General features: G+C 36.8%; 1 protein-coding gene across 1 annotated transcript in view; it reads left to right on the top strand.

Moving 5' to 3' along the window:
- Nucleotides 1-27,283, top strand: part of MTMR8 (myotubularin related protein 8) — a gene marked incomplete at both ends in the record, with an annotated part of 165,888 nt that overhangs the window by 56,799 nt on the left and 81,806 nt on the right. The window contains 4 exons of the mRNA XM_082682060.1: nucleotides 6,212-6,337; nucleotides 7,199-7,248; nucleotides 10,186-10,386; nucleotides 12,817-12,945. Coding sequence (XP_082538186.1) covers nucleotides 6,212-6,337; nucleotides 7,199-7,248; nucleotides 10,186-10,386; nucleotides 12,817-12,945 — 506 coding nt within the window. The remainder of the gene's footprint in view (nucleotides 1-6,211; nucleotides 6,338-7,198; nucleotides 7,249-10,185; nucleotides 10,387-12,816; nucleotides 12,946-27,283) is intronic.

Genomic DNA, 27,283 nt, shown 5'->3' with positions numbered 1-27,283 from the left:
TCCAGGACTGTTTGCAGTTCTGGCTTATTTGCATGCCCCCGTTTTGCCGGGGGGGCGGGGGCTCAAAGCAATCAGGACTGTTTCCAGTTCTGGCTTATTCGCCAGCCCCCAGTTTGCTGGGGGGGGGGTGCTCATGGGCCACGTCTCCTTTCCATGTCCTCAGTTATTCCACTACACGTCTGCCTCCCTCCCACCCTCCATATCCCACCCCTCCAGGTGGTCACAAAGCACCGAGCTGATATCCCTGTGCTATGCGGCTGCTTCCCACTAGCTATCTACCTTAGGTTTGGTAGGGTATATATGTCCATGCCTCTCTCTCGTTTTGTCACAGCTCACCCTTCCCCCTCCCCATATCCTCAAGTCCGTTCTCCAATAGGTCTGTGTCTTTACTCCTGTCTTACCCCTAGGTTCTTCATGACATTTTTTTCTTAAATTCCATATATATGTGTTAGCATACGGTATTTGTCTTTCTCTTTCTGACTTACTTCACTCTGTATGACAGACTCTAGGTCTATCCACCTCATTACAAATAGCTCAATTTCGTTTCTTTTTGTGGCGGAGTAATATTCCACTGTATATATGTGCCACATCTTCCTTATCCATTCATCCGATGATGGGCTCTTAGGTTGTTTCCATGTCTGGGCTATTGTAAATAGAGCTGCAATGAACATTTTGGTACATGACTCTTTTTGAATTTTGGTTTTCTCAGGGTATATGCCCAGTAGTGGGATTGCTGGGTCATATGGTAGTTCTATTTGTAGTTTTTTAAGGAACCTCCATACTGCTCTCCTTAGTGGCTGAACCAATTCACATTCCCACCAGCAGTGCAAGAGTGTTCCCTTTTCTCCACACCCTCTCCAGCATTTATTGTTTCTAGATTTTTTGATGATGGCCATTCTGACTGGTGTGAGATGATATCTCATTGTAGTTTTGATTTGCATTTCTCTAATGATTAACGATGTTGAGCATTCTTTCATGTGTTTGTTGGCAGTCTGTATATCTTCTTTGGAGAAATGTCTATTTAGGTCTTCTGCCCATTTTTGGATTGGGTTGTTTGTTTTTTTGTTATTGAGCTGCATGAGCTGCTTGTAAATTTTGGAGATTAATCCTTTGTCAGTTGCTTCATTGGCAAATATTTTCTCCCATTCTGAGGGTTGTCTTTTGGTCTTGTTTATGGTTTCCTTTGCTGTGCAAAAGCTTTGAAGTTTCATTAGGTCCCATTTGTTTATTTTTGTTTTTATTTCCATTACTCTAGGAGGTGGGTCAGAAAGGATCTTGTTGTGATTTATGTCATAGAGTGTTCTGCCTGTGTTTTCCTCTAAGAGTTTGACAGTTTCTGGCCTTACATTTAGGTCTTTAATCCACTTTGAGCTTATTTTTGTGTATGGTGTTAGGGAGTGATCTCATCCCATACTTTTACATATAGCTGTCCAGTTTTCCCAGCACCACTTACTAAAGAGGCTTTCCTTTCTCCACTGTACATTCCTGCCTCCTTTATCAAAGATAAGGTGACCATATGTGTGTGGCTTTGTCTCTTGTCTTTCTATCCCGTTCCATTGATCTATCTTTCTGTTTTTGTGCCAGTACAATACTGTTTTGATTACTGTAGCTTGGTAGTATAGTCTGAAGTCACGGAGCCTGATTCCTCCAGCTCCGTTTTTCATTCTCAAGATTGCTTTGGCTATTCAGGATCTTTTGTGTTTCCATACAAATTGTGAAATTTTTTGTTCTAGTGCTGTGAAAAATGCCAGTGGTAGTTTGATAGCGATTGCATTGAATCTATAGATTGCTATGGGTAGTAGAGTCATTTTCACAATGTTGATTCTTCCAACCCAAAAACATGGTATATCTCTCCATCTATTTGTATCATCTTTAATTTCTTTCTCAGTGTCTTATAATTTTCTGCATACAGGTCTTTTGTCTCCTTAGGTAGGTTTATTCCTAGATATTTTATTCTTTTTGTTGCAATGGTAAATGGGAGTGTTTTCTTGATTTCACTTTCAGATTTTTCATCATGAGTGTATAGGAATGCCAGAGATTTCTGTGTATTAATTTTGTATCCTGCAACATTACCAGATTCATTGATTAGCTCTAGTATTTTTCTGGTAGCATCTTTAGGATTCTCTATGTATAGTATCATGTCACCTGCAAACAGTGACAGCTTTACTTCTTCTTTTCCAATTTGGATTCATTTTATTTCCTTTTCTTCTCTGATTGCTGTGGCTAAAATTTCCAAAACTATGTTGAATAAGAGTGGTGAGAGTGGGCAACCTTGTCTTGTTCCTGATCTTAGTGAAAATGCTTTCAGTTTTCACCATTGAGGATGATGTTGGCTGTGGGCTTGTCATATATGGCCATTATTATGTTGAGGAAATTTCTCTCTTAGCATACTTTCTGCAGGGTTTTTATCATAAATCTGTGTTGAATTTTGTCAAAAGCTTTCTCTGCATCTATTGAGATGATCATATGGTTTTTCTCCTTCAATTTGTTAATATGGTGTATCACATTGATAGATTTGCGTATATTGAAGGATCCTTGTATTCCTGGAATCAACCCGACCTGATCATGGTGTATGATCCTTTTAATGTGCTGTTGGATCCTGTTTGCTAGTATTTTGTTGAGGATTTTTGCATGTATGTTCATCAGTGTTACTGGCCTGTAGGTTTCTTTCTTTGTGACATCCTTGTCTGGTTTTGGTATCAGGGTTATGGTGGCCTCATAGAATGAGTTTGGGAGTGCTCCTCCTTCTGCTATATTTTGGAAAGTTAGAGAAGGATTAGGTGTTAGCTCTTCTCTAAATATTTGATAGAATTTTCCTGTGAAGCTGTCAGGTTGTGGGCTTTTGTTTGTTGGAAGATTTTTAATCACAATTTCAATTTCAGTGCTTGTGATTGCTGTGTTCGTATTTTCTATTTCTTCCTGATTCAGTCTTGGCAGGTTGTGCATTTCTAAGAAATTGTCCATTTCTTCCAGGTTGTCCATTTTATTGGCATAGAGTTGCTTGTAGTAATCTCTCATGATCTTTTGTATTTCTGCAATGTCAGTTGTTACGTCTCCTTTTTCATTTCTAATTTTAATGATTTGAGTCTTCTCCCTTTTTTTCTTGATGAGTCTGGCTAATGATTTATCTATTTTGTTTATCTTCTCAAAGAACCAGCTTTTAGTTTTATTGATCTTTGCTATCGTTTCCTTCATTTCTTTTTCATTTATTTCTGATCTTATTTTTATGATTTCTTTCCTTCTGCTATCTTATGGGTTTTTTTGTTCCTCTTTCTCTAATTGCTTTAGCTGCAAGATTCGGTTGTTTATTCGAGATGTTTCCTCTTTCTTAAGGTAGGATTGTATTACCATAAACTTCCCTCTTAGAACTGCTTTTCCTGCATCCCATAGGTTTTGGGTCATCGTGTCTCCATTGTCATGTGTTTCTAAGTTTTTTTTTAATTTCCTCTTTGATTTCTTCAGTGATCACTTCATTATTAAGTAGTGTATTGTTTAGCCTCCATGTGTTTGTATTTTTTACAGATCTTTTCCTGTTATTGATATCTACTCTCATAGCATTGTGGTCGGAAAAGATACTTGATACAATTTCAGTTTTCTTAAATTTACCAAGGCTTGATTTGTGACCCAAGATATGATCTATCCTGGAGAATGTTCCATGAGCACTTGAGAAAAATGTGTTTTCTGTTGTTTTTGGATGGAGTGTCCTACAAATATCAATTAAGTCCATCTTGTTTAGTCTATCATTTAAAGCTTGTGTTTCCTTATTTATTTTCATTTTGGATGATCTGTCCATTGGTGAAAGTGGGGTGTTAAAATCCTCCACTCTGAGTGTGTTACTGTCGAATTCCCTGCTTATGGCTGTTAGTATTTGCCTTATGTATCGAGGTGCTCCTATGTTGGGTGCATAAATATTTACAATTGTTATATCTTTTGCTTTGATCGATCCCTTGATCATTATGTAGTGTCCTTCTTTGTCTCTTCTAATAGTCTTTATTTTAAAGTCTATTTTGTCTGATATGAGAATTGCTACTCCAGCTTTCTTTTGGCTTCCATTTGCATGGAATGTCTTTTTCCATCCCCTTACTTTCAGTCTGTATGTGTTTCTAGGTCTGAAGTGGACAGCAAATATATGGGCCTTCTTTTTGTATCCATTCAGACAATCTGTGTCTTTTGGTGATAACATTTAGTCCATTTACATTTAAGGTAATTATCGATATGTATGTTCCTATTCCCATTTTTTAAATTGTTTTGGGTTCGTTATTTTAGGTCTTTTCCATCTCTTGTGTTTCTTGCCTAGAAAAGTTCCTTTACCAGTTGTTATAAAGCTGGTTTGGTGTCTCCTTTTTGCAGGCTGCATGTTTGTAGTGTCCGTTGTTGTTGGTGTCTGTCCCCAGTGGCTAAGTTTGGTTCAGTGGGTTGTTTAGGCTTCCTGGTGGAAGGGACTAGTGCCTATGTTCTGGTGGATGAGTTTGGATCTTGTCTTTCTGGTGGGCCGGTCGACATCTGGTGGTGTGTTTTGGGGTGACTGTGGACTTATTATGATTTTCGGCAGCCTCTCTGCTAATGGGTGGGTTTGTGTTCCTGTCTTCCTAGTTGTTTGGCATAGGATGTCCAGCACTGTAGCTTGCTGGTTGTTGAGTGAAGCTGGGTGCTGGTGTTTTTGCCATTTGATATTATGTGGAGCTGGGATGTCTCTTGTGGACCAGGGTCCTGAAGTTGGCTCTCCCACCTCAGAGGCACAGCACTGACTCCTGGCTGCAGCACCAAGAGCCTTTCATCCACACAGCTCAGAATAAAAGGGAGAAAATGTAGAAAGAAAGAATTAGTAGAAGTAGAAAGAAAGAAAGAAAGAAAGAAAGAAAAGAAAGAAAGAAAGAAGGGAGGGAGTAAGGAAGGAAGGAAGGAAAAATGAAAGAAAGAAGATAAAGTAAAATAAATAAAGATAAAATATAATAAAGTTATTAAAATAAAAAATATAATTATTAAGAGAAATAAAAAGAAAAGAAAATGAAATTAAAAAAAAAAACAACGGATGGATAGAACCCTAGCACAAATTGTGGAAGCAAAGCTATACAGACAACATCTCACACAGAAGCATACACATACACACTCACAAAAAGAGGATAAGGGGGAAAAAATCATAAATCTTGCTCTCAAAGTCTACCTCCTTAATTTGGGATGATTCATTGTCTATTCATATGTTCCAGTGATGCAGGGTACATCAAATTGACTGTGGAGCTTTAATCCACTGCTTCTGAGGCTGCTGGGAGAGATTTCCCTTTCTCTTCTTTATTCTCACAGCTCCCAGGGGCTCAGCTTTGGATTTGACCCCGCGTGTAGGTCGCCGGAAGGCGTCTGTTCTTCGCTCAGACAGGACGAGGTTAAAGGAGCCGCTGATTCAGGGGCTCTGGCTCACTCAGGCCGGGAGGAGGGAGGGGCACAGAGTGTGGGGCGGGCCTGCGGTGGCAGAGGCTGGCATGACGTTTCACCAGCTTGTGGCACGCCGTGCATTCTCCCGGTGTAGTTGTCCCTGGATCCAGAGACCCTGACAGTGGTGGGCTGCACAGGGTCCCCGGAAGGGTGGTGTGGATAGTGACCTGTGCTTGCACACAGGCTTCTTGGTGGCAGCAGCAGCTGCCTTAGCGTCTCATGCCCGTCTCTGTTGTCCTCGCTTTTAGCCGCGGCTCGTGCCCATCTCTGGAGGTCCTTTAAGCAATCGTCTTAATCCCCTCTCCTCGTGCACCAGGAAACAAAGAGTGAAGAAAAAGTCTCTTGCCTCTTTGGCAGGTCCAGACTTTTTCCCGGACTCCCTCCCAGCTTGCTGTGGCGCACTAACCCCCTGCAGGCTGTGTTCAAGGCCACCAACCCCAGACCTCTCCAGGAGCTCTGACTGAAACCGGAGCTCAACTCCCAGCCCCGCCCACCCCGGTGGGTGAGCAGACTAGCCTCTCGGACTGGTGAGTGCCAGTCGGCCCTGATCCTCTGTGCGGGAATCTCACCACTTTGCCCTCCGCACCCCTGTGGCTGCACTCTCCTTCACGGCTCCCCTTTATTTTCTTTGTCATTCCCATACAGGGTGTTAATATTTTGAGAAGAAATTCATGTAGCCCAGTAAGACCAAGTTCTCTGCTGTAGGGGTGGTAACCCTATTTATTAACCCGGCATGCTATGAAAAATTGTCTATGCTACTTTTTGCCTCTTGTCTTCACAGGCAGTGAAGGTAGAAAAGACCAATGTCTTAGTCCATTGTTTTGATGGGTGGGACCACACAGCACAGGTCTGCTCTGTGGCCAGCATCTTCCTAGATCTATTTTGTAGGACATTCAAGGGACTCATGGTAAGAGAACAAGTGATTGGATTTTACTTTGCACAAGTGGGAGATTGTGAATATATCAAAAATAACTCTAAGCCTACTTGTTTTCTACAAGAAAGAGGTCTACGAAAACAGCTCTGTTTTTCAATTTTACTTCTTTCTACTAAACCAGGCATTTACAGTCTATATACTTTACATTTCACACTCAACATAGTTTCTTATCCATCAGAAGATAAGTTGGATGTAATAGGCTGATGTAAGGGGTAGGAAAGACTCCAAAAGTTTGCAAAATTTAATGGATGACTGTTAAATAAGCAGACTGATGGGCTCATCATCTTCAGCATCAGCTGTCTGGATGTCAGACTCATGATTTTTTTCTGGTGCTGAATCCAAGGTTTCTTAGTTTGTCTTTCTATGAAACAGAACTCACAGTAGGGGTTTATCCTCATTTTTCTTTTGGAAATGCTTTATTTTTTTTAATGCTTGAAAATGTGTTTATATCAAGATTTGTTCTTGGTATAAACTCAAGTACTGCCTTTGGATCCCTGTTTTTTCATAGGTTGAATGTAATATGTTTATCAAGATTGCACTTAGTGATGACTCAAATGGCTTGTCACACATTATGTAAAAGCCAAAAGAAATGTGACAATGGATACAAATCCAGAATAATTTCTCCTGAGAGCTTTGAAATTTGAAGGCAGCCTGTATAGGTTTTAAATGAAATCCAAGTAACTTATTTATCATTTGGGAAATTTACTTTATGATCAGTTCAATGCAAATTTGTACAAAGTCTACTTCAGCAAAGTGTTTTGATATTTTATAGGTATGGTTAATTAATTTTATGATTTTTCTAATGCAAAATTTTCTTTTTGTATAAAAATGAAGATCCTGATAGAGAAGGAATGGATATCCATGGGCCACAAGTTCTCCCAAAGGTAAAAATATTACTTTAAAGGTAGAGGCTAAGGAGAATTTATTAGAGTGAGATTTATCAAAAACCCCAATATGTTCTTGTGAAAGAAGGAAGAGTAGGTTGAACATGGCATAAATCTCTTTTCATCAAGAAACACATATTCCAGACACTATGCTAAGGGACTAGGGCTACAAGGGTGACTAGAATATCATATCTGCCTTCAAAGTGAGCAAATGATTATATCAAATTGTTAAATATTTCAGGGAAGAACAGACATCATGGGCCACAGAGGAAAAAGTGCTTAACTGTTTCTGAAGAAGACAGGATAGCCTTCCAGGAATAAGCAGTATTTAAAAGTGAATTTTAGGGAATGAATAGGTGTTTGCTAGAGAGAACAGTGGGCATTCAGGCAGAGGGAATAATATCTAAGGCAATGTACCTTTTTTTTTTTTTTGTAGTACGCGGGCCTCTCACTGTTGTGGCCTCTCCCGTTGCGGAACACAGGGTCCAGATGTGCAGGCTCAGTGGCCATGGCTCACAGGCCTAGCCACTCTGCAGCATGTGGGATCTTCCTGGACCAGGGCACAAACCCATGTCCCCTGCATCAGCAGGCGGACTCTCAACCACTGCGCCACCAGGGAAGCCCACAATGTACCTTTTAACCTTGTATAAGAAGAAAAGGCATGTGCGCGTTTCTGTTCTTTGGTAAGAGGTGGATGCAAGGACTTACATTTATTTAGTGACCTAATGCTGCTATAAGCCAAACAGCCTCACTGAGACTTTATGTGTGTTATGAGAACAATAACAAATGTTTACTGAACACCTAACAATATGCTGTATACTATATCAGACACTGAGCTGGTGCCAAAGGCATATGCAATGTGAGTTTTACCCTCAAGGAGGTTATTATTCAGGTCTTATTCTCCTGCATTGGTGTATATCCATTTAATTTCATTTGATTGTCGCTCTCTAGCTATTTGGATCCATCCATTCATTCTTCCTTTGTCAACAAACATTGGGCCAGGCAATATGCCAGGTTTTAAGGAGACTGTATTAGATCAGATATGGTCTCTGTCCCTTCTTTTATAGAAAATAAAATCAATGATGATAGTATAGTATGATAAGTGCTAAGTCAAAGGTAAACATATACAAGGGAACCTTACCTATTCTGGGCAAAGAAAGCTTTCTAGAACTGATGGCATTTTAGAACATTAAGAAGATGAGGCTGATTCTATTTTTAGTTTTTGAGAAATCTCCATAATGTTTTCCACAGTGGCTGCACCAATTTACATACCCACCAGCAGTGTAGGATGGTTCCCTTTTCTCTACATGGAAACTCCATGGAAGGACAGGAGGAGAAGGAACTAAGTTTTTGAGTGTCCAAGGCAGAAGTTAGATATTTTTACTTGATAGCCTTGATCTTTTTCATTAACACTGTATACATCAATGTGAAATGGGTTAGGATTTAAGAAGATAGGTTAAAATTTGCAAGAGCTGTAAGGTTTAATGGGAAAACTGTGTTAAGGATATACATAAAGGTTATTTGGGAGCAATTAAGTTCCAGCTGAGTATGGAGACTTATGGTATCAATTTGCATGGTTTTATAATTTTCTCAAGCAGCATTTATCAGTCAAGATTTGGGAGTAGAGAACATAGCTTCTTCGGCTCATCAATGGTTGGATATTGAAGGAGAATAATGACAAAAAAATGACCAGAAAATTGAAGAAAATGGGGACAGAATAGTTGATGGGGCAGAATATAGTCTGGGTAAGGAAGAAAGGGAAGCTAGTAGGAATCTGGAAAGGTGATAGGTCCAGAGATTGGGCTGGAGGAGATAAGATGAGCAGCCTTTGGAAATATAATATACGGTGATCAGAGTAGGATATTGAGATTAAGGTTTCAAAGTGGAGGAAGGACCTTTAGCTAACATCAAGAAACAGCCATGGGTACGAGAGGCTGATGTGAAGTAGAGGTAAAGATCGGTGAAGATAATTAGATTCGAGTTAGTTAAGGAACCTGCTAAGCCAAGTGTATGTCATCTGCATCGACTCCAAAGATAAGTACTTATGACTGGAGTCAGATTCTTCAGAAAATGTGGAGAAGTGACCCAAAGATTGTGGAACACAACATTGAGGAAAGTGAACAACAGCATGACCCATAGTGGAAGTGTTTTTAAGAGAGTGAAAGGAGTAGTAGAAAGGAGAAAGCCGATCCCACTTCTGCTGTGCTTTAGGATTATTATACATGGAGAGTGGAATGATGAGCATTCTCCATTTGATTTGGGCCCCAAGAAGAAGTAGTGTCCTTGGTGAGATGGATTTCAATTAAATCAAAAGGTAGAACATTCAATGTAAAAGCTAAGGATGCCATGTTTATTTCTAGTGGAATAGTGTTTCTAATGGATGGTAGAGTTGGGAAAGAGGACATCATGAGAGAGGAAACATTAAACAATTCTGGGATGAGGTTTTTTCATTCATTTAATAAACTTATTAAATACCCTTTTCATACCAGGCACTGTCCAGTAAACAAGATAGATATGGTCCTTGCTCACATGAAGCTAAAGGTAGCTGTTTAAATTAATTAAAATTAAATACAATTGAAAATTCAGTTCCTTAGTCACACTAGCTGCATTTCAAGGGCTTAATAGTTAGTGACTACCATATTGGACAGCACAAATATGGAACATTTTGATCATTGCAGAAAGTTCTATTGTAGAGGATGTAAAAGGAAATAGAATAGATTACCAAGGGCTTACAATCTTGATAATAGTGAAGGATGCTGGTGGCTAAGAGGTCCATTGGGATTAATGAACTTTGAGATTCTGGGTGACATTTTGGCATTAAGCATTTCCTTACCAATGCCAACAGAGACAAAAGGTGAACTTGCTATAGCCTATTCCAAACAGTGTAATCCCTGATGTTAATCATTGTCTTTCTTTACCTTTATTTGCATCTCTCAGGTGTGGCCACCTGGATGGGGACGCTAAAGAAGTATCCCCTATCTTCACACAGTTCCTAGACTGTATCTGGCAGTTAATGGAACAATTTCCTTGTGCCTTTGAGTTTAATGAAAATTTCTTGCTGGAAATTCATGACCATGTTTTCTCCTGCCAGTTTCGGAACTTCCTTGGAAACTGCCAGAAGGATCGAGAAGATCTGAGGTGAATTCAGTTTGTGAAAAAACACTGAATAGGGAGAGGGGATCAGTGTAAAAGAAATTTACCCATCACCTTGAATTTGGGACAGCAGTTCACGAAAGGGGAGGAGATGACAACTATAAAAACAACTTTTGAAGCATAAATCACTCAGTGTTTGCATGGAGATTCCTCAAAACCTCAGATTCTTTATCTGTGAAATAGGGATAATACCTACTTTTCAGAGCAATCCTGAGGAACCAGTAAAACAATGGATGTGCAAGGACTTTGTAAGGAATGAACTACTGTGCAGGTATGAGTAGTCAATAGCTACAGTCCTTTATCATTTGTGTCAGAGATCACTAAATGGCAGTTCATAGGCCAAATCTAGCTTAACAGGTATATTTTGTTTAGTCTGTGGAGTATTCTTTAAACTGTGAATAAGTTGTCAACATTTAAATATCACGATATTTCACATAAAAATCCAGTTATTTTAGGATTTTTTCCTAAATCAAAAAGCTGTTGTGCCAAGATATTCTGCAAAATCAGGAGCTCTGGCAGTACTGGACCTGCATTTTCTAATGGCAGTAATCAGCTAAAGCTGAATAACAGCTGCTCCACTTGAATGAAGCACACACTCTCGTTTGTCACAGTTCTCACCACTCTCCATAGTTTATTCTCAGCGCACTTCTAATGTTATCTTCCCAGCTCCTATAGGCAGTTAGATTTGCACCAGACTTAAAACTCTAACATCCTCACAATATATAAAACGTAAATAATTTTTGAAGTTGACAAGATAGAGTTTCTGTGAATAGTATTCTCCTTGTTTTAGAGTCAGAGAAAATGAAATAGAGAGGGAAGTAGCTGTCGCACAGCCCACTCTTGTTTCATAGTTGTTGGTTGAGTGGCAGTTAGCTCAAGTTCTCAGACCCCTCTATGATGTATCCTGGATGAATTGGATGACATCTCTAATTCTGTTTTCTTGTCAACACAGAGATGGATCTTGCTGCTTTAACATTTGTGCTTACTTGGTAGCTTCTACGCACATTTCTATTTCATTTTGCAACTAGACCTTTCTTACCCTCTTCGCAGACGCTTTCAGACACATTCATTCTGTCTCTGACCTGCTTTTCTAGCATTAAAATCTAAGATCTTTTCCATATTCTTTTTTCCACCCTCTTAAAGTGAGGCTAATATATCCTAGACCCATTCCCCACACAAATCTGAATCTCCATGTAAAAGTAAAAAAGTTGAAAATTTTAACATGTTAAAATAGTGATTGCATAAAATAAACAGAAATATCATTCATCCATAAAAGAAAAGGCATGGACTCTAGAATCAGAGAGACTGGGGTTCAGATTTTGGCTCTGTCACCTACTAGCTATGTAACTTTTTTCAAATTATTTTTTGTCTCATTTTCTCATTATTATTTTGGGGATAAAATATTTCACAGGGTTTTATTATGAAAATTTAATGAAGTATTATAGGTAGAGTCTGGAACAGTGTTTCACACATAGTACATACTCAACAAATACTAGTTACCTTACCTCTGCAAGATTTTTTTTCAACCAAAAGCAAATGAGAAAGATGGATATACAAGTCCTTTGACCTCATTGAAATGGTCTGAGGATTCTAAAAGTTACAAGACTACAATGTTTAGGTCCTACAACCCATACCGCTTCTCTTTGTTGTCCTCCTTGAACTTTCTTTGACACTGTGTGAGTAAATGAACTATCCATGCATGGTTACACAGCAGCTCTCATTGGGACAATGGATCCCATGTTTTTTGCAGTGTTAACTAAGTGGCTCCTGAAGGACTCAACTAAGGTATAAGAAGAATCAGTCTTGCAATATAAATATCACAGTCTGTGCTGCTCACCTAGATAACTCACATATATTTGCTAATATAAATTGCTAATTGTCTTTCACTGTCTTACACCTTCTGAGAGGAGGAGAAGCTAGCTTGAAATAAAATAAAATATAGAAAAGCCAGAAATTCACCCTCTGGTCTTTCTGTTAACTTACCAGATTTTTTAAAGCAATTCTAGATTTTTTATAACTGGGAAGGTCATTAGTTCATAGAATCTGAGATTTGGAAGAGACCTTAAAGTCATATTTTACAAATGAGGAAATAGTCCCAGAAAGAGCTAGAGACATTCCTCAGATTACATAGCTACTCCATGGCAGAGACTATACTCAGCATCTGTTGCTCTTCAATGTGGAACTCTTTCTAACCTCTAATTCATTTAAAAATGGGTAAGTTGAAGCCCAGATAATTTGTTACTCTATCAGTGTTCATTACCACTTATTTTCACTTTCCTTCTATCATATCCTATCCCTCTGTCTTGAATTAGGTTAATTGTTAATAAAATTTGGATGATTATCAAGTTCAACAGGACTGTTGATTTTACTTGCTTGCTGCTTTTAATTTTTTGGCTTGCTTTTTATTTCTGACAGAATCTATGAGAAAACCCATTCCGTGTGGCCTTTCTTGGTTCAGAGGAAACCAGACTTCAGGAACCCTCTCTATATAGTCTTCACTGTGTATGGGGTACTCAATCCTAGTACTGTGCCCTACAACATTCAGTAAGTTCCTAAGCTGTCCCATCCTTTCTTACAGCAAGCCCAGGGCCTCAGCTGCTTTGCCTCTCCTTTTATAGCTGACATCATCTCCATAAGCCTGGCTATGGAGTAGGACACTCTCTCCCCAGATCACCCATTCCTTGCTGCCTCTGAAAACAAGACCACACTCCCTTTGGTTGTTGTTACTTGCTGAGGGAAATAAACAAGAAACAATAGTTGATTTGTAGTAATACAACCAGTAAAGATGTAGGTTGTTTCATTCCTTTGAGTCTTTCCTTGTATATTCCTCTTCTTTCCCATCCTTTTCCCTAACAAAGAGAAGGAAAAACAGAGAAAGAGAATGTGCTGGTATTGTTTGCTCTACTTTCCCCAAAAAGTGTAAAGTATAGGGTGCCGTGTTCACTGACCACAACTCAATGAGTACAAGACAGAACTGAATGCATTTATTAAGTCTAGCGGTTTATTTTGTATATTCATTAGGATTTTATATATGTAAGATCATGTCATTTCTGAATAGAGATTGTTTTACTTATTCCTTTCCAATTTGGATGCCTTTTATGTTCTTGCCTAATGCCCTGTTTAGAACTTACAGTGTTGAATAGAAGTAGTGAAAGCAGACATCCTTGTACTGTTCCTGATCTTAGGGGGAAACCTTTTGGTCTTTCTCCTTTGAGTATGTTATATTTTTGTTTTGTTTTGTTTTACAAATGACCTTTATCACGTTTAGGACATTCCTTCTGTTCCTAGTTTGTTGAGTGCTTTTGTGATGAAAGGATGTTAGATTATATCAGATGTTTTCCTGAATCATGTTGAGATGCAGATGAGATGACTATGTGTTATTTTCTCCTTAATTTTATTTACTTTTTTGTTTCTTTTTTGTTTGGCCATGCCGCACAGCTTACAGGATCTCAGTTCCCTGACCAGGGATTGAATCCAGGCCACAGTAGTGAAAGCCCAGAATCTTAACCACTAGGCCACCAGGGAGCTCCCTCTCCTTAATTTTATTAATATGGTGTATAAATTTGATTGATTTTCAGATGTTGAACCACCCGTGCTTTCCTAGGGTAAATCCCACTTGGCCATGGTGTATAATCCTCTTAATATGCTGCTGCATTCAGTTGGCTACTATATTGTTGAGGATTTTTGCATCTATATTCATACAGCATATTAATCTACATTTTTTGTGATGTCCTGGTCTGGCTTTGGTATCAGGGTAATGGTGACCACATAGAATGAGCTGGGAGTGTTCCATTCTCTTCAATATTTGGAATACTTTGAGAAGGATTGTTGTTAATTCTTTAAATGTTTAGTAGAATTCACCAGTGAAGCCATCTGGTCCTGGATTTTTCTTTGTTGGGAAGTTTTTGATTACTGAATCAGTGTCTTTACTTGTTATAGACCTGTTCAAATGTTTTATTCCTTCTTGAGTCATTTTTGGTAGTTTTTATGTTTCTAGAAATTCGTCCATTTCATCTGTCTAATTTGTTGGCATGCAATTGTTCAGGATATTCTCTCATATTTTTCTTTATTTCTGTAAGTTCAGTAGTAACATCCCTAATTTAATTTATGATTTTAGTAATTTGAGACTTTTCTCTTTTTTCTTTTATTTTTTGAGGCCGAAATACTTTAATATCCAAAGCATCCTGTACGTAAACTGGATAATACATATTAAATTATACATTTCTATGACATTTAGGGATTTGGGGGGCATTTTTCCCACTTTATTGAGATATAATTGACATATAACATGGTGTAAGTTTAAGGTGTACAATGTGGTGATCGATACTTGTAAATATTGTGAAATGCTTACCACAATAAGATAAGTTAGCACATCCTCTACCTCATACAATTACCATTTTGCTGTTGCTGTTGTTATGGTGAGAATATTAAAGCTCTGCACTCATAGCAAAAATATGGAATAATTCACAAATTTGCATGTTAGTCTTTCACACGTGCCATGCTAATCCCTGTATCATTCCAATTATATTATATGTGCTGCTAAAGTGAGCACTCTCATTGTTTTTAATCAGTTTAGCTTAAAGTTTTGTTGAATTTATTGATCGTTTCAAAGAACCAATTTTAGTTTTGTTGATTTTCTCTATTTTTTTATAATCTTTATTTCTTTTGTCTCTGTTCTAATCCTTATTATTTCTTTCCTTATGCTGACTTTGGTTTTAATTTGCTCTTCTTTTTTCGTTTCATAAGGTATAAAGTGATTTACTTGAGATCTTTCTTCTTTTTTAGTGAATGCATTTACAGCCATAAATTTCCTTCTTAGCAGTTCTTTCTCTGTATCCCATAAGTTTTGGTATATTGTGTTTTTGTTTATACCCATCCCAAAGTATTTTTAAATTTGAATTTCAGATAAACAAAAAATAATTTGCTTAAAAAGCTTGGATGATATGTCCCTTTAATGCATTTAAAGACAGTTCTAAAATGTATAAAGAAATGGAATTGAAAGTTACAGTTAAAAATTAAGGTGAGGTGGATGGACCTAGAGTCTGTCATACAGAGCGAAGTAAGCCAGAAAGAGAAAAACAAACACCATATGCTAACACATATATATGGAAGCTGAGGAGAAAAAAAAAAAAAAAAAGGTCATGAAGAACCTAGGGGTAAGACGGGAATAAAGACACAGATCTACTAGAGCATGGACTTGAGGATATGGCGAGGAGGAGGGGTAGGCTGTGACGAGGTGACAGAGTGGCATGGACATATATACACTACCAAGCGTAAAGTGGATAGCTAGTGGGAAGCAGCCACATAGCACAGGGAGATCAGCTAGGTAGTTTGTGACCGCCTAGAGGGGTGGAATAGGGAGGGTGGGAGGGAGGGAGACCCAGGAGGGAAGAGATATGGGAACATGTGTATATGTATAACTGATTCACTGTTATAAAGCAGAAACTAACACACCATTGTAAAGCAATTATACTCCAATAAAGATGTTAAAAAAAAAGAGTAAGAAATGGTGAATTGGGGCGTTCAAGGCACAACTTTTCTCATCTCCCTTGGTGTCATCTTCACCCAGGTGAGACCCCCTGGACATCCCTTTTCCCATGGAAGTTCCAGGAAGCAGTCAGTTAAATCACTTTATTCCTTAAAGGTCTATGGAATACATTCGAAGGAAGGGAATATGTGGATTGAAGGGAATGTGTGTGTTTAATTTGTTAGTAGGTGATGCCAGATTAGCCTTAGTTGTTTCTTCTTGAGCCTGACCCTCTTGTTGGGGTCATCTGCTCCTCTCTCTCTCAGCAGGCAGAGCTTGACTTCCCAGACCAGCCCCTCTACCTACTTCTTTCAGGAGACAGCCCCTGCCCTTTTCCCCTGACCCATTTCATCAACAATTTAGGGTTCTGACCAGTGCTGTGATGAGCTATATTGAAGCCTATTGCAATGGGCCTGTATCCGTGCCTCCCCTCTCCCACTACCCTGTTCTCTGTATCTATGTGTTTGTCTTGTTTCGTTTTGTTTGTTCATTTTTCTTTTTATTCCACATATAAGTGAAATCATACAGTATTTGTCTTTCTCCATCTGACTTATTTCACTTAACGTAAAACCCTTATTATCCATCCATGTTGTCACTAATGGCAAGATTTTGGCTTTTTTATGGCTGAGTAGTATTCCATTGTGTATTTTGTGTGTGTGTGTGTGTGTGTGTGTGTACACATATGTGACATCTTCTTTATCAATTCATCCATCAGTGAGCACTTGGGTTGTTTCCATACATACCTAGGCTATTGTAAATAAAGCTGCAACAAATATAGTGGTTGTGTGCCATTGTTAATAAAACTGCAACAAATATAGGGGTTGTATGTGTCTTTTCAAATTATTATTTTTGCATTCTTCAGATGAATACCCAGAAGTGGATTAGCTGGATAGTATGATATTTCTGTTCTTAACTTTTTGAGGCATCTCCATACTTCTTTCCATAGTGGCTGCATCAAGTTACATTCCAATTAGCAGTTCACAAGGACTCCCTTTTCTCCACATCCTTTCCAACACCTGTTGTTTCTTGCCTTTTTGATACTAGCCATTCTGATGGGCATGAGGTGATATGTTGTGGTTTTGATTTGCATTTCCCTAATAATTAGTGATGTTGAACATCTTTTCATGTGCCTGTTGGCCATCTGTATGTCTTCTTTGGAAAAATGTCTCTTCAGATCCTCTGCCCATTTTTTAATCATATTGTTTATTTTGTTGTTGAGTTGTATGAGTTCTTTATATATTTTGGATATTAACCCCATATCAGATATATGATTTGCAAATAACTTTTCCCATTTGGTAGGTTGTCCTTTCATTTTGCTGATGGTTTCCTTTACTGTACAGAAGTTTTTAGTTTGATGTAGTCCCATTTGTTTGTTTTTTGCTTTTGTCTTTCTTGCCTGAGGAAAATATCCATAAAGATGTTGCTAAGACCAGTGTCAAAGAGTGTACTGCTTATGTTTTCTTCTAGGGGGTTTATGGTTTCAGGTCTGTATTCAAGGATTTAATCCATTTTGATTTGATTTTTGTGTCTGGTATGAGATAGTGGTCTAGTTTCATTTTTCTTTGTATGTGGATTGTCCAGTTTTCCTAACACCATTTATTGAAAAGATACCTTTCTCCATTGTACATTCTTTGTTCTTTTGTCATAAATTAATTGTCCATATATGCATGAGTTTATTTCTTTGCTATCATTTCTGTTTCATTGGTCTATGTGTCTTTTTTCTGCCAATGCTATGCTGTTTTGATACTGCAGCTTAGTGGTATACTTTGAAATCAGGGAGGATGATACCTCCACTTTGTTCTTTTTCCTCAGGATTTATTTTGCTATTCAGGGTTTTTTAAGGATCCACATAAATTTTCAGATGATTTGTTCTATTTCTGTGAAAAATGTCATCAGGGTTTTGATAGGGATTGTATTGAATCAGTAGATTGCTTTAGGTAATATGGACATTTTAACAATGTTAATTCTTCTAAGCCACAACCACGGAATATCTTTCCATTTCTTTGTGTCTTGTTCAGTTTATTTCAACAGTATCTTACAGATTTTAGTGTACTGGTCATTCACCTCCTTGGTTAAATTTATTCCTAGGTATTCTTTTTGTTGTGACTGTAAGTGGGATTATTTTCTTTTTAATTTCTCTTTCTGCTAGCTTGTTTTTAGTGTGTAGAAACTCAACAGATTTTGCATATGGATTTTGTATGCTGCAACTTTATTCATTTACTATTTCTAATAGATTTTTGGTGGAGTTGTTAGGGTTTTTCTATATATAAAATTATGTCATCCACAAATAGTTACAGTTTTACTTCTTCTTTTCCAATTTTGATGCCTTTTATTTATTTTTCTTTTGTAATTGCTCTGGCTAGGACTTCTTATTTTGAATAAGACTGCCAAGAGTGGGTATCCTTGTCTTTTTCCTGATCTTAGAGGTATAGCTTTTAGTTTTTCATTGTTGAGTATGTTGTTAGCTATGGGCTTGTTATGTATGGCTTTTATTATGTTGAGGTACTTTATTTTATACCCATTTTATTGAGTTTTTATCATAAACTAGTGTTGATTCTTGTCAAATTATTTTTCTGCATCTATTGAGATGATCATATGATTTTTACCCTTCATTTTGTTGATGTGGTATATCACATTGACTGATTTGTGAATGTTGAACCATCCTTGCATGCCTGGAATAAATCCCACTTGATCATTTTGTATCCTTTTAATGTATTGTTGTATATGCATTGTTAATATTTTGTTGACAATTTTTGCATCTATGTTCATTAGAAATACTGATGTATACAATTCTTTTTTTGCATTGCCCTTGTCTGGTTTTGGTATCAGGTAGTATTGAGCTCATAAAATGAGTTAGCAAGCATTCCCTCCTCTTCAATATTTTGGAAGAGTTTGAGAAGGGTAGGCATTAAATCAATTTTAAATGTTTGGTAGAATTTACCTGTGAAGGCATCTGGTTCTCGATTTTTTTTCTTGGGGGGAGTTTTTGATTACTGCTTCAGTCTCTTTACTAGTGATCGGTCTATTCAGATTTTCCATTTCTTCATGATTCAGTCTTGGAAGGTCCATATTTTAGGTTGTCTAATTTATTGCCATATAGCTGTTCATAGTATTCTCTTATAATCATTTGTATTTCTGTGGTATCCATTGTAATTTCTTTTCTTTTATTTCTGATTTTAGTTAGCTAAGCCTTCTCTTCTTCTTTATAAGTTAAGGTAAATGTTGATCAATTTGGTTTATCTTTTCAAAGAACCATCTCCTAGTTTCATTTACCTTTTCTATTGTCTGTTTAATCTCTATTTATCTTATTTCCACTCTGATCTTTATTATTTCTTTCCTTCTGCTGGTATGTCATATTTTCATTGTCTTCAGGTATATTTTGACTTTTCCTTTAATTTCTTCATTGACCAAAGAGTTGTTTAGTAGCATGTTTTTCAGTTTCTACGTATTTGTGATTTTTTTCCAGCTTATTTTTTTGTAGTTGATTTCTAATTATATATGCCACTGTGATCAGAAAAGAGGATTGATATGATTTCAGGCTTCTGAAATTTATTGAGACTTTTTTTGTGTCCTAGTATATGATCTATCATTGAGAATGTTCCATGTGCACTTGAGAAGAATGTGTATTATGCTGTATTTTTCAGGAATGTTCAATACAAATCTATCAGATCTACCTGGTCTAATGTTTCCTTCAAGGCTGCTGTTTCCTTGAAGACTTTCTGCCTGGATGATCTGTCCATTGATGTAAGTGTGGTGTTAATGTCTGCTATAATTATTATGTTGCTTTCAATGTACCCCTTTAATTCTGTTAATAATTCCTTTATATATTTTGGTGCTCCTTAATATGATACATATATATTAATAATTTTTATATCTTTATGATGAATTGTACCTTTTTCATTTTATAATGTCCATCTTTGTCTCTTGTTACATTTTTTTTTTGGCATAGTATGTTTGTCTGATATGGTATGGCTACACCTGCTTTATTTTTTGGCTGTCATTTCATTCATTTTGAGCCTATGTTTGTCTTTAGAGCTGAGGTGAGTCTCCTGGAAGCAGCATGTAGTAGGGTCTTGTTTTTTAATTTGTCCAGCCACTCTGTGTCTTTTGATTGCTAAATTCAACCGATTTTCATTTAGGGTGATTATTGCTATCAAGGACTTAGTAATGCCATATACACTTTTGTTTATGGTTGATATATATCTCTATTGTTTCTTTTCCTTTGTGCTTCTGTCTGCTATTTTAGTTTGGTGGTTTCCTATGATGTTTTTCTCAGTTACTTCTTTCATGTTTTGTGCTCTGCTCTAGATTTGTGTTTTGTGGTTACTATAAGGTTTACACAAAGTGTCTCTTAAATAAAGTAGTTTTTTTCTTCTGATAACATCTTATCTTCATTTTTCTATACAGATTCCATCCTTTTCCTCTTCCCTTTTTATATTTCTGTTGTCTCAAATTATCCCTTTTTAAGTTGTGAGTTTCTTACTAAGTTGAAGTAGCTATAGTCAGTTTTGCTTCTTTTTCAATTTAACTTTTATGTTATAATTAAGTTTTAAACAATCTATTCTAATATACAGTTGTAATTTTCTGATTCTGTCTATTTACCACCTTATTCAACATTTTCTGTACTTTTGCCTTTTTCTTTCTGGTAGAAGAGCTCCTTTTAACATTTCTTGTAAGGCAAGTCTAGTGCTGATGAACTTCCACAGCTTTTGTTCTCTGGGGAAAACCTTCATTTCTCTTTCATAAGTGAATGATAACTTTACTGGAGAGAGTATTCTTGGGTTACAGTTTTTAATATTTCAGTATTTTTAGAATCACATCCCATTCCCTCCTGGCCTGTAGAGTTTCTGCTTAGAAATATGCTGATAGCCTAATGTAGGTTCCTTTGTAGGTTACTGTCTATTTTTCCTTGGGTGCCTTAGAATTTTTTTCTTTGTCATTAACTTTTGACAGTTTTAATATAATATTTCTTGGAGAAGGTCTTTTTTCACCAAGATAATTAGGTGTTCTCTTGGCTTCATGGACATATATATCTAGTTCCTTACCCAGGTTGGGAAAGTCCTCAGCTATTACTTCTTCAAACGAACTCTATACTCCCTTTCCTTCTCTTATCCTTCTGGGATACACATTACCCTAATGATGACCTGCCTAAAAGAGGTGGATAGCTCTCATGCAATTTCTTCATTGTTTAATATCTCATTTGTCTTTCCTCTTCTACTTGTGTCATTTCTAGATTCCTATCTTCAAGCTCAATAATTTTCTCTTCCATATGGTCAATTCTGTTTTCCAATGGTTTCTGTTGCATTCTTCATCTCATTTATTGTGGTCTTTAGTTCTAGAATTACTGTTTGGTTCTTTATTGGAGTTTTAATCTGTTTGGTAAATTATTCCTTCTGTTACTTAATTTTATTCCTGAGCTCATTGAACTGCCTTTCTTAGTTTTCTTATAGTGTATTGAGTTTCTTCATGAGAGATATTTTGAATTTTCAATCAGATCACCATAATCCATGACATTTTTTTCACTGAGGTATAGTTAATGCACAATATTATATGTTTCAGGTATACAACATGGTGATACAATTGTTTAAGGTTATATTCCATTTATAGTTATTTTAAAATAATGGCCATATGCTGTATGATATATTCTTGTAGCTTACACATTTTATACATAGTAGTTGATATCTCTTTATTCCCTACCCCTAATTTGCCACACCCATCTTCCCTCTCAACACCTGTAACCACTAGTTTCTTCTCTATAACTGTGAGTCAGTTTCTTTTGGTTATGTTCACTAGTCTGTTTTATTTTTTAGATTCCTCATGTAAGTGATAGCATAAAGTATTTGTCTTTCTCTGTATAACTTATTTCACATAGTCTAATATCCTCCAAGTCCATCCATGAAATTGCAGATGGCAACATTTCATTCTTATTTTTTTCACACACACACACTGTATTTTATTTTTACAAGAGATAAATAAACTGACACCAAGCATTGTAAATGGATGACCACAACAAAAGCAACAATGATTGCAATTACCAAACACGTAACACACTCATACTATGTCATAATATTGACACTCAATCCAGTAATCTTCCACTGTAACAGCTCCTTTACTTTGCAGTGAAAATTGATTTGTATATTTTTTGCCTCTGAGTCCTTGTGGGATATTTTTAATTCAAACAGAAACTCACAAAAATTATAAGCATCCTCATCATTTCACTCAGTCACATGTAATTAATATTTTTTAATATTGATCTTTTGTTAGCACTTTTATAAATTTATCCATTTTCCATTAGAATTCTGAAAATGCTTATTCATTCAGTTTAGCAGTATACTCAGTTACCAGAAACCTGTAATTGTCAGAGTCTTTTCCATGAATTCATTGAAAATGAAACCCTTTTATAGGAGCATTTTTGCAAAAGCATCAGAGTACACCCAGAACTGTCTGTAAATGACAAAAGACTTAAAAATGACCATGGTTAAAGATTTGATGAAAGTTCATGATAATGCAATTGACAAGGAAGTTTAGTTATTTCTGACATATACATTTTAAAGTAATAACTAGAAGTATGACATAACATTATACAAGAACATATAAGATGTTTAGAAATTTCATGTGATGTCTGAAATATTTATATTAACATATTTCCATAAAAATAACCCAAAAAATTTAGTATTAGTTGTTTTTTTGTTTGTTTGTTCTTTTATACTGCAGCTTCTTATTAGTCATCAATTTTATACACATCAGTGTATACATGTCAATCTCAATCGTCCAATTCAGCACACCACCATCCCCACCCCACCGTGGTTTTCCCCCCTTGGTGTCCATACATTTGTTCTCTACATCTGTGTCTCAACTTCTGCCCTGCAAACCGGTTCATCTGTACCATTTTTCTAGATTCCACATACATGCGTTAATATATGATATTTGTTTTTTTCTTTCTGACTTACTTCACTCTGTATGACAGTCTCTAGGTCCATCCACATCACAACAAATGACTCAATTTCATTCCTTTTTATGGCTGAGTAATATTCCACTGTATATATGTACCAGAACTTCTTTATCCATTTGTCTGTTGATGGTCATTTAGGTTGTTTCCATGACCTGACTATTGTAAATAGTGCTGCAAGGAACATTGGGGTGCATGTGTCTTTTTGAATTATGCTTTTCTGTGGGTATATGCCCAGTAGTGGGATTGCTGGATCATATGGTAGTTCCATTTTTAGTTTTTTAAGGAACCTCCATACTGTTCTCCATATTGGCTCTATCAATTTACATTCCCACCAACAGTGCAAGAGGGTTCCATTTCTCCACACCCTCTCCAGCATTTCTTCTTTGTAGATTTTCTTATGATGCCCATTCTAACTGGTGTGAGGTGATATCTCAATGTTTTGATTTGCATTTCTGTAATAATTAGTGATGTTGAGCAGCTTTTCATGTGTTTCTTGCTCATCTGTATGTCTTCTTTGGAGAAATGTTTATTTAGGTCTTCTGCCCATTTTTGGATTGGGTTGTTTGTTTCTTTAATATTGAGCTGCATGAGCTGTTTATATATTGTGGAGATTAATCCTTTGTCCGTTGCTTCGTTTGCAAATATTTTCTCCCATTCTGAGTGTTGTCTTTTCATCTTGTTTATGGTTTCCTTTGCTGTGCAAAAGCTTTGAAGTTTCATTAGGTCCCATTTGTTTATTTTTGTTTTTATTTCCATTACTCTAGGAGGTGGATCAAAAAAGATCTTGCTGTGATTTATGTCAAAGAATGTTCTTCCTATGTTTTCCTCTAAGTGCTTTATAGTGTCCGGTCTTACATTTAGATCTCGAATCCATTTTGAGTTTAGTTTTGTGTATGGCATTAAGGAGTGTTCTAATTTCATTCTTTTTCATGTAGCTGTCCAGTTTTCCCAGCAACACTTATTGAAGAGACTGTATTTTCTCCATTCTATATCTTTGCCTCCTTTGTCATAGATTAGTTGACCATAGGTGTGTGGGTTTATCTCTGGGTTATGATCTATGTTTCTGTTTTTGTGCCAGTACCATATTGTCTTGATTACTGTAGCTTTATAGTATAGTCTGAAGTCAGGGAGTCTGATTCCTCCAGCTCTGTTTTTTTCCCTCAAGACTGCTTTGGCTAGTCAGGGTCTTTTGTGTCTCCATACAAATTTTAAGATGATTTGTTCTAGTTCCATAAAAAATGCCATTTATAATTTGATAGGGATTGCATTGAATCTAGATTGCTTTGTGTAGTAGAGTCATTTTCACAATATTTATTCTTCCAATCCAAGAACATGGTATATCTCTCCATCTGTTGGTATCATCTTTAATTTCTTTCCTCAGTGTATTATAGCTTTCTGCATACAGGTCTTTTGTCTCCCTAGGTAGGTTTATTCCTAGGTATTTTATTCTTTTTGTTGCAATGATAAATGAGAGTGTTTCCATAATTTCTCTTTCAGATTTTTCATCATTAGTGTATAGGAATGCAAGAGATTTCTCTGCATTAGTTTTGTATCCTGCAACTTTATCAAATTCATTGCTTAGCTCTACTAGTTTTCTTGTGGCATCTTTAGGATTCTCTATGTGTAGTATCATGTTATCTGCAAAGATTGACAGTTTTACTTCTTTTTTTCCAATTTGTATTCCTTTTATTTCTTTTCCTTATCTGATTGCTGTGGCTAGGACTTCCAAAACTATGTTAAACAATAGTGGTGAGAGTGGATATACTTGTCTTGTTCCTGATCTTAGAAGAAATGCTTTGTTTTTCACCATTGAGAATGATGTTTGCTGTGGGTTTGTCATATATGGCCTTTATTATGTTGAGGTAGGTTCCCTCTATGCCCACATTCTGCAGACTTTTTATCATAAATCGGTATTGAATTTTGTCAAAAGCCTTTTCTGAATCTATTGAGAAGATCATATTGTTTTTATTCTTCAATTTGTTAATATGGTATATCACATTGACTGAATTGTTTATATTGAGGAATCCTTGCATCCCTGGGATAAACCCCACTTGATCAAGGTGTATTATCCTTTCAATGTGTTGTTGGATTCTGTTTGGTAGTATGTTGCTGAGGATTTTTGCATCTATATTCATCAGAGATATTGGTCTGTAATTTTCTTTTTTTGTAGTATCTTTGTCTGGTTTTGGCATCAGGGTGAAGGTGGCCTCATAGAATGAGTCTGGGAGTGTTCCTTTCTCTGCAGTTTTTTGGAAGAGTTTGAGAAGGGGTGTTAGCTCTTCCCTAAATGTTTGATAGAATTCGCCTGTGAAGCCATGTGGTCCTGGGCTATTTTTTGTTGGAAGATATTTAATCAGAGTTTCGATTTCAGTGCTTGTGATTGGTCTGTTCATATTTTCTCTTTCTTCCTGGTTTAGTCTCGGAAGCTTGTGTATTTCTAAGAATTTGTCCATTTCTTCCAGGTTGTCCATTTTATTGATATGGTTGTTTGTAGTAAGCTCTCATGATCCTTTGTATTTCTGCAGTGTCAGTTGTTATTCTCCTTTTTCCTTTCTAATTCTATTGATTTGAGCCTTCTCCCTTTTTTTCTTGATAAGTCCGGCTAATGTTTTATCATTTTTTTTATCTTCTCAAAGAACCAGCTTTTAGTTTTATTGATCTTTGCTATTGTTTTCTTTGTTTCTATTTCATTTATTTCTGCTCTGATCTTTATGACGTCTTTCCTTCTGCTAACTTTGGGTTTTGTTTGTTCTTCTTTCTCTAGTTCGTTTACTTGTAAAGTTACATTGTTTACTTGAGATTTTTCTTGTTTCCTGAGGTAGGCTTGTATAGCTATAAACTTCCCTCTTAGAACTGCTTTTGCTACATCCTGTAGTTTTGCCTCATCGTGTTTTCATTGTCATTTCTCTCTAGGCATTTTTTGATTACCTCTTTGATTTCTTCATTGATCTATTGATTATTTAGTAACCTATTGTTTAGCCTCCATGCATTTGTGTTTTTTACGTTTTTCTCCTGTAATTCATTTCTAATCTCATAGCGTTGTGGTCAGAAAAATTGCTTGATATGACTTCAATTTTCTTAAATTTGCTGAGGCTTGATTTGTGACCCAAGCTGTGATCTATCCTGGAGAATGTTCCAAGCGCACTTGAGAAGAAAGTGTAATCTGCTGTCTTTGAATGGAATGTCCTATAAATATCAATTAAATCTATCTGGTCTATTGTGTCATTTAAAGCTTCTGTTTCCTTATTTATTTTCATTTTGGATGATTTGTACATTGGTGTAAGTGAGGTGCTAAAGTCCCCCACTATTATTGTGTTACTGTCGATTTCCTCTTTTATAGCTGTTAGCAGTTGCCTTATGTATTGAGGTGCTTCTATGTTGGGTGGATATATATTTATAATTGTTATGTCTTCTTGGATTGATCCCTTGATCATTATGTAGTGTCTTTCCTTGTCTCTTGTAACATTCTTTATTTTAAAGTCTATTTTATATGATATGAGTATAGCTACTCCAGCTTTCTTTTGATTTCATTTGCATGGAATATCTTTTTCCATCCCCTCACTTTCAGTCTGTTTGTGTCCCTAAGTCTGAAGTGGGTCTCTTTCAGATAGCACATATAGGAGTCTTGTTTTTGTATCCATTCAGCAAGCCTGTATCTTTTGGTTGGAGTGTTTAATCCATTCACGTTTAAGGTAATTATCAATATGTATGTTCCTATGACCATTTTCTTAATTGTTTTAGGTTTTTTTTTTTTTTAAAGAAGATGTTGGGGGTAGGAGTTTATTAATTAATTAATTTATTTTTGCTGTGTTGGGTCTTCATTTCTGTGCGTGGGCTTTCTCTAATTGTGGCAGGTGGGGGACACTCTTCATAGTGGTGCATGGGTCTCTCACTATCACGGCCTCTCTTGTTGCGGAGCACAAGCTCCAGACGCGCCGGCTCAGTAGTTGTGGCTCACGGGCCTAGTTGCTCTGCGGCATGTGGGATCTTCCCAGACCAGGGCTCGAACCCGTGTCCCCTGCATTGGCAGGCTGATTCTCAACCACTGTGCCACCAGGGGAGCCCTTTAGGTTTGTTTTTGTAGATCCTTTTCTTCTCTTGTGTTTCCCACTTAGAGAAGTTCCTTTAGCATTTGTTGTAGAGTTGGTTTGGTGGTGCTGAATTCTCTTAGCTTTTGCTTGTCTGTAAAGCTTTTGATTTCTCCATCAAATCTGAATGAGATCCTTGCCGAATCTGAATGAGATCCTTGCCGGGTAGAGTAACCTTTGTTGTAGGTTCTTCCCTTTCATCACGTTTAAGTATATCATGCCACTCCCTTCTGGCTTGTATAGCTTCCACTGAGAAGTCAGCTGTTAACCTTATGGGAGTTCCCTTGTATGTTATTTCTAATTTTTCCCCTGCTG

The sequence above is a fragment of the Grampus griseus genome (genome assembly GCF_964374135.1).
Source record: "Grampus griseus genome assembly, chromosome: X".
Taxonomy (NCBI): domain Eukaryota; kingdom Metazoa; phylum Chordata; class Mammalia; order Artiodactyla; family Delphinidae; genus Grampus; species Grampus griseus.
This window is presented reverse-complemented; position numbering and strand designations above follow the sequence as displayed.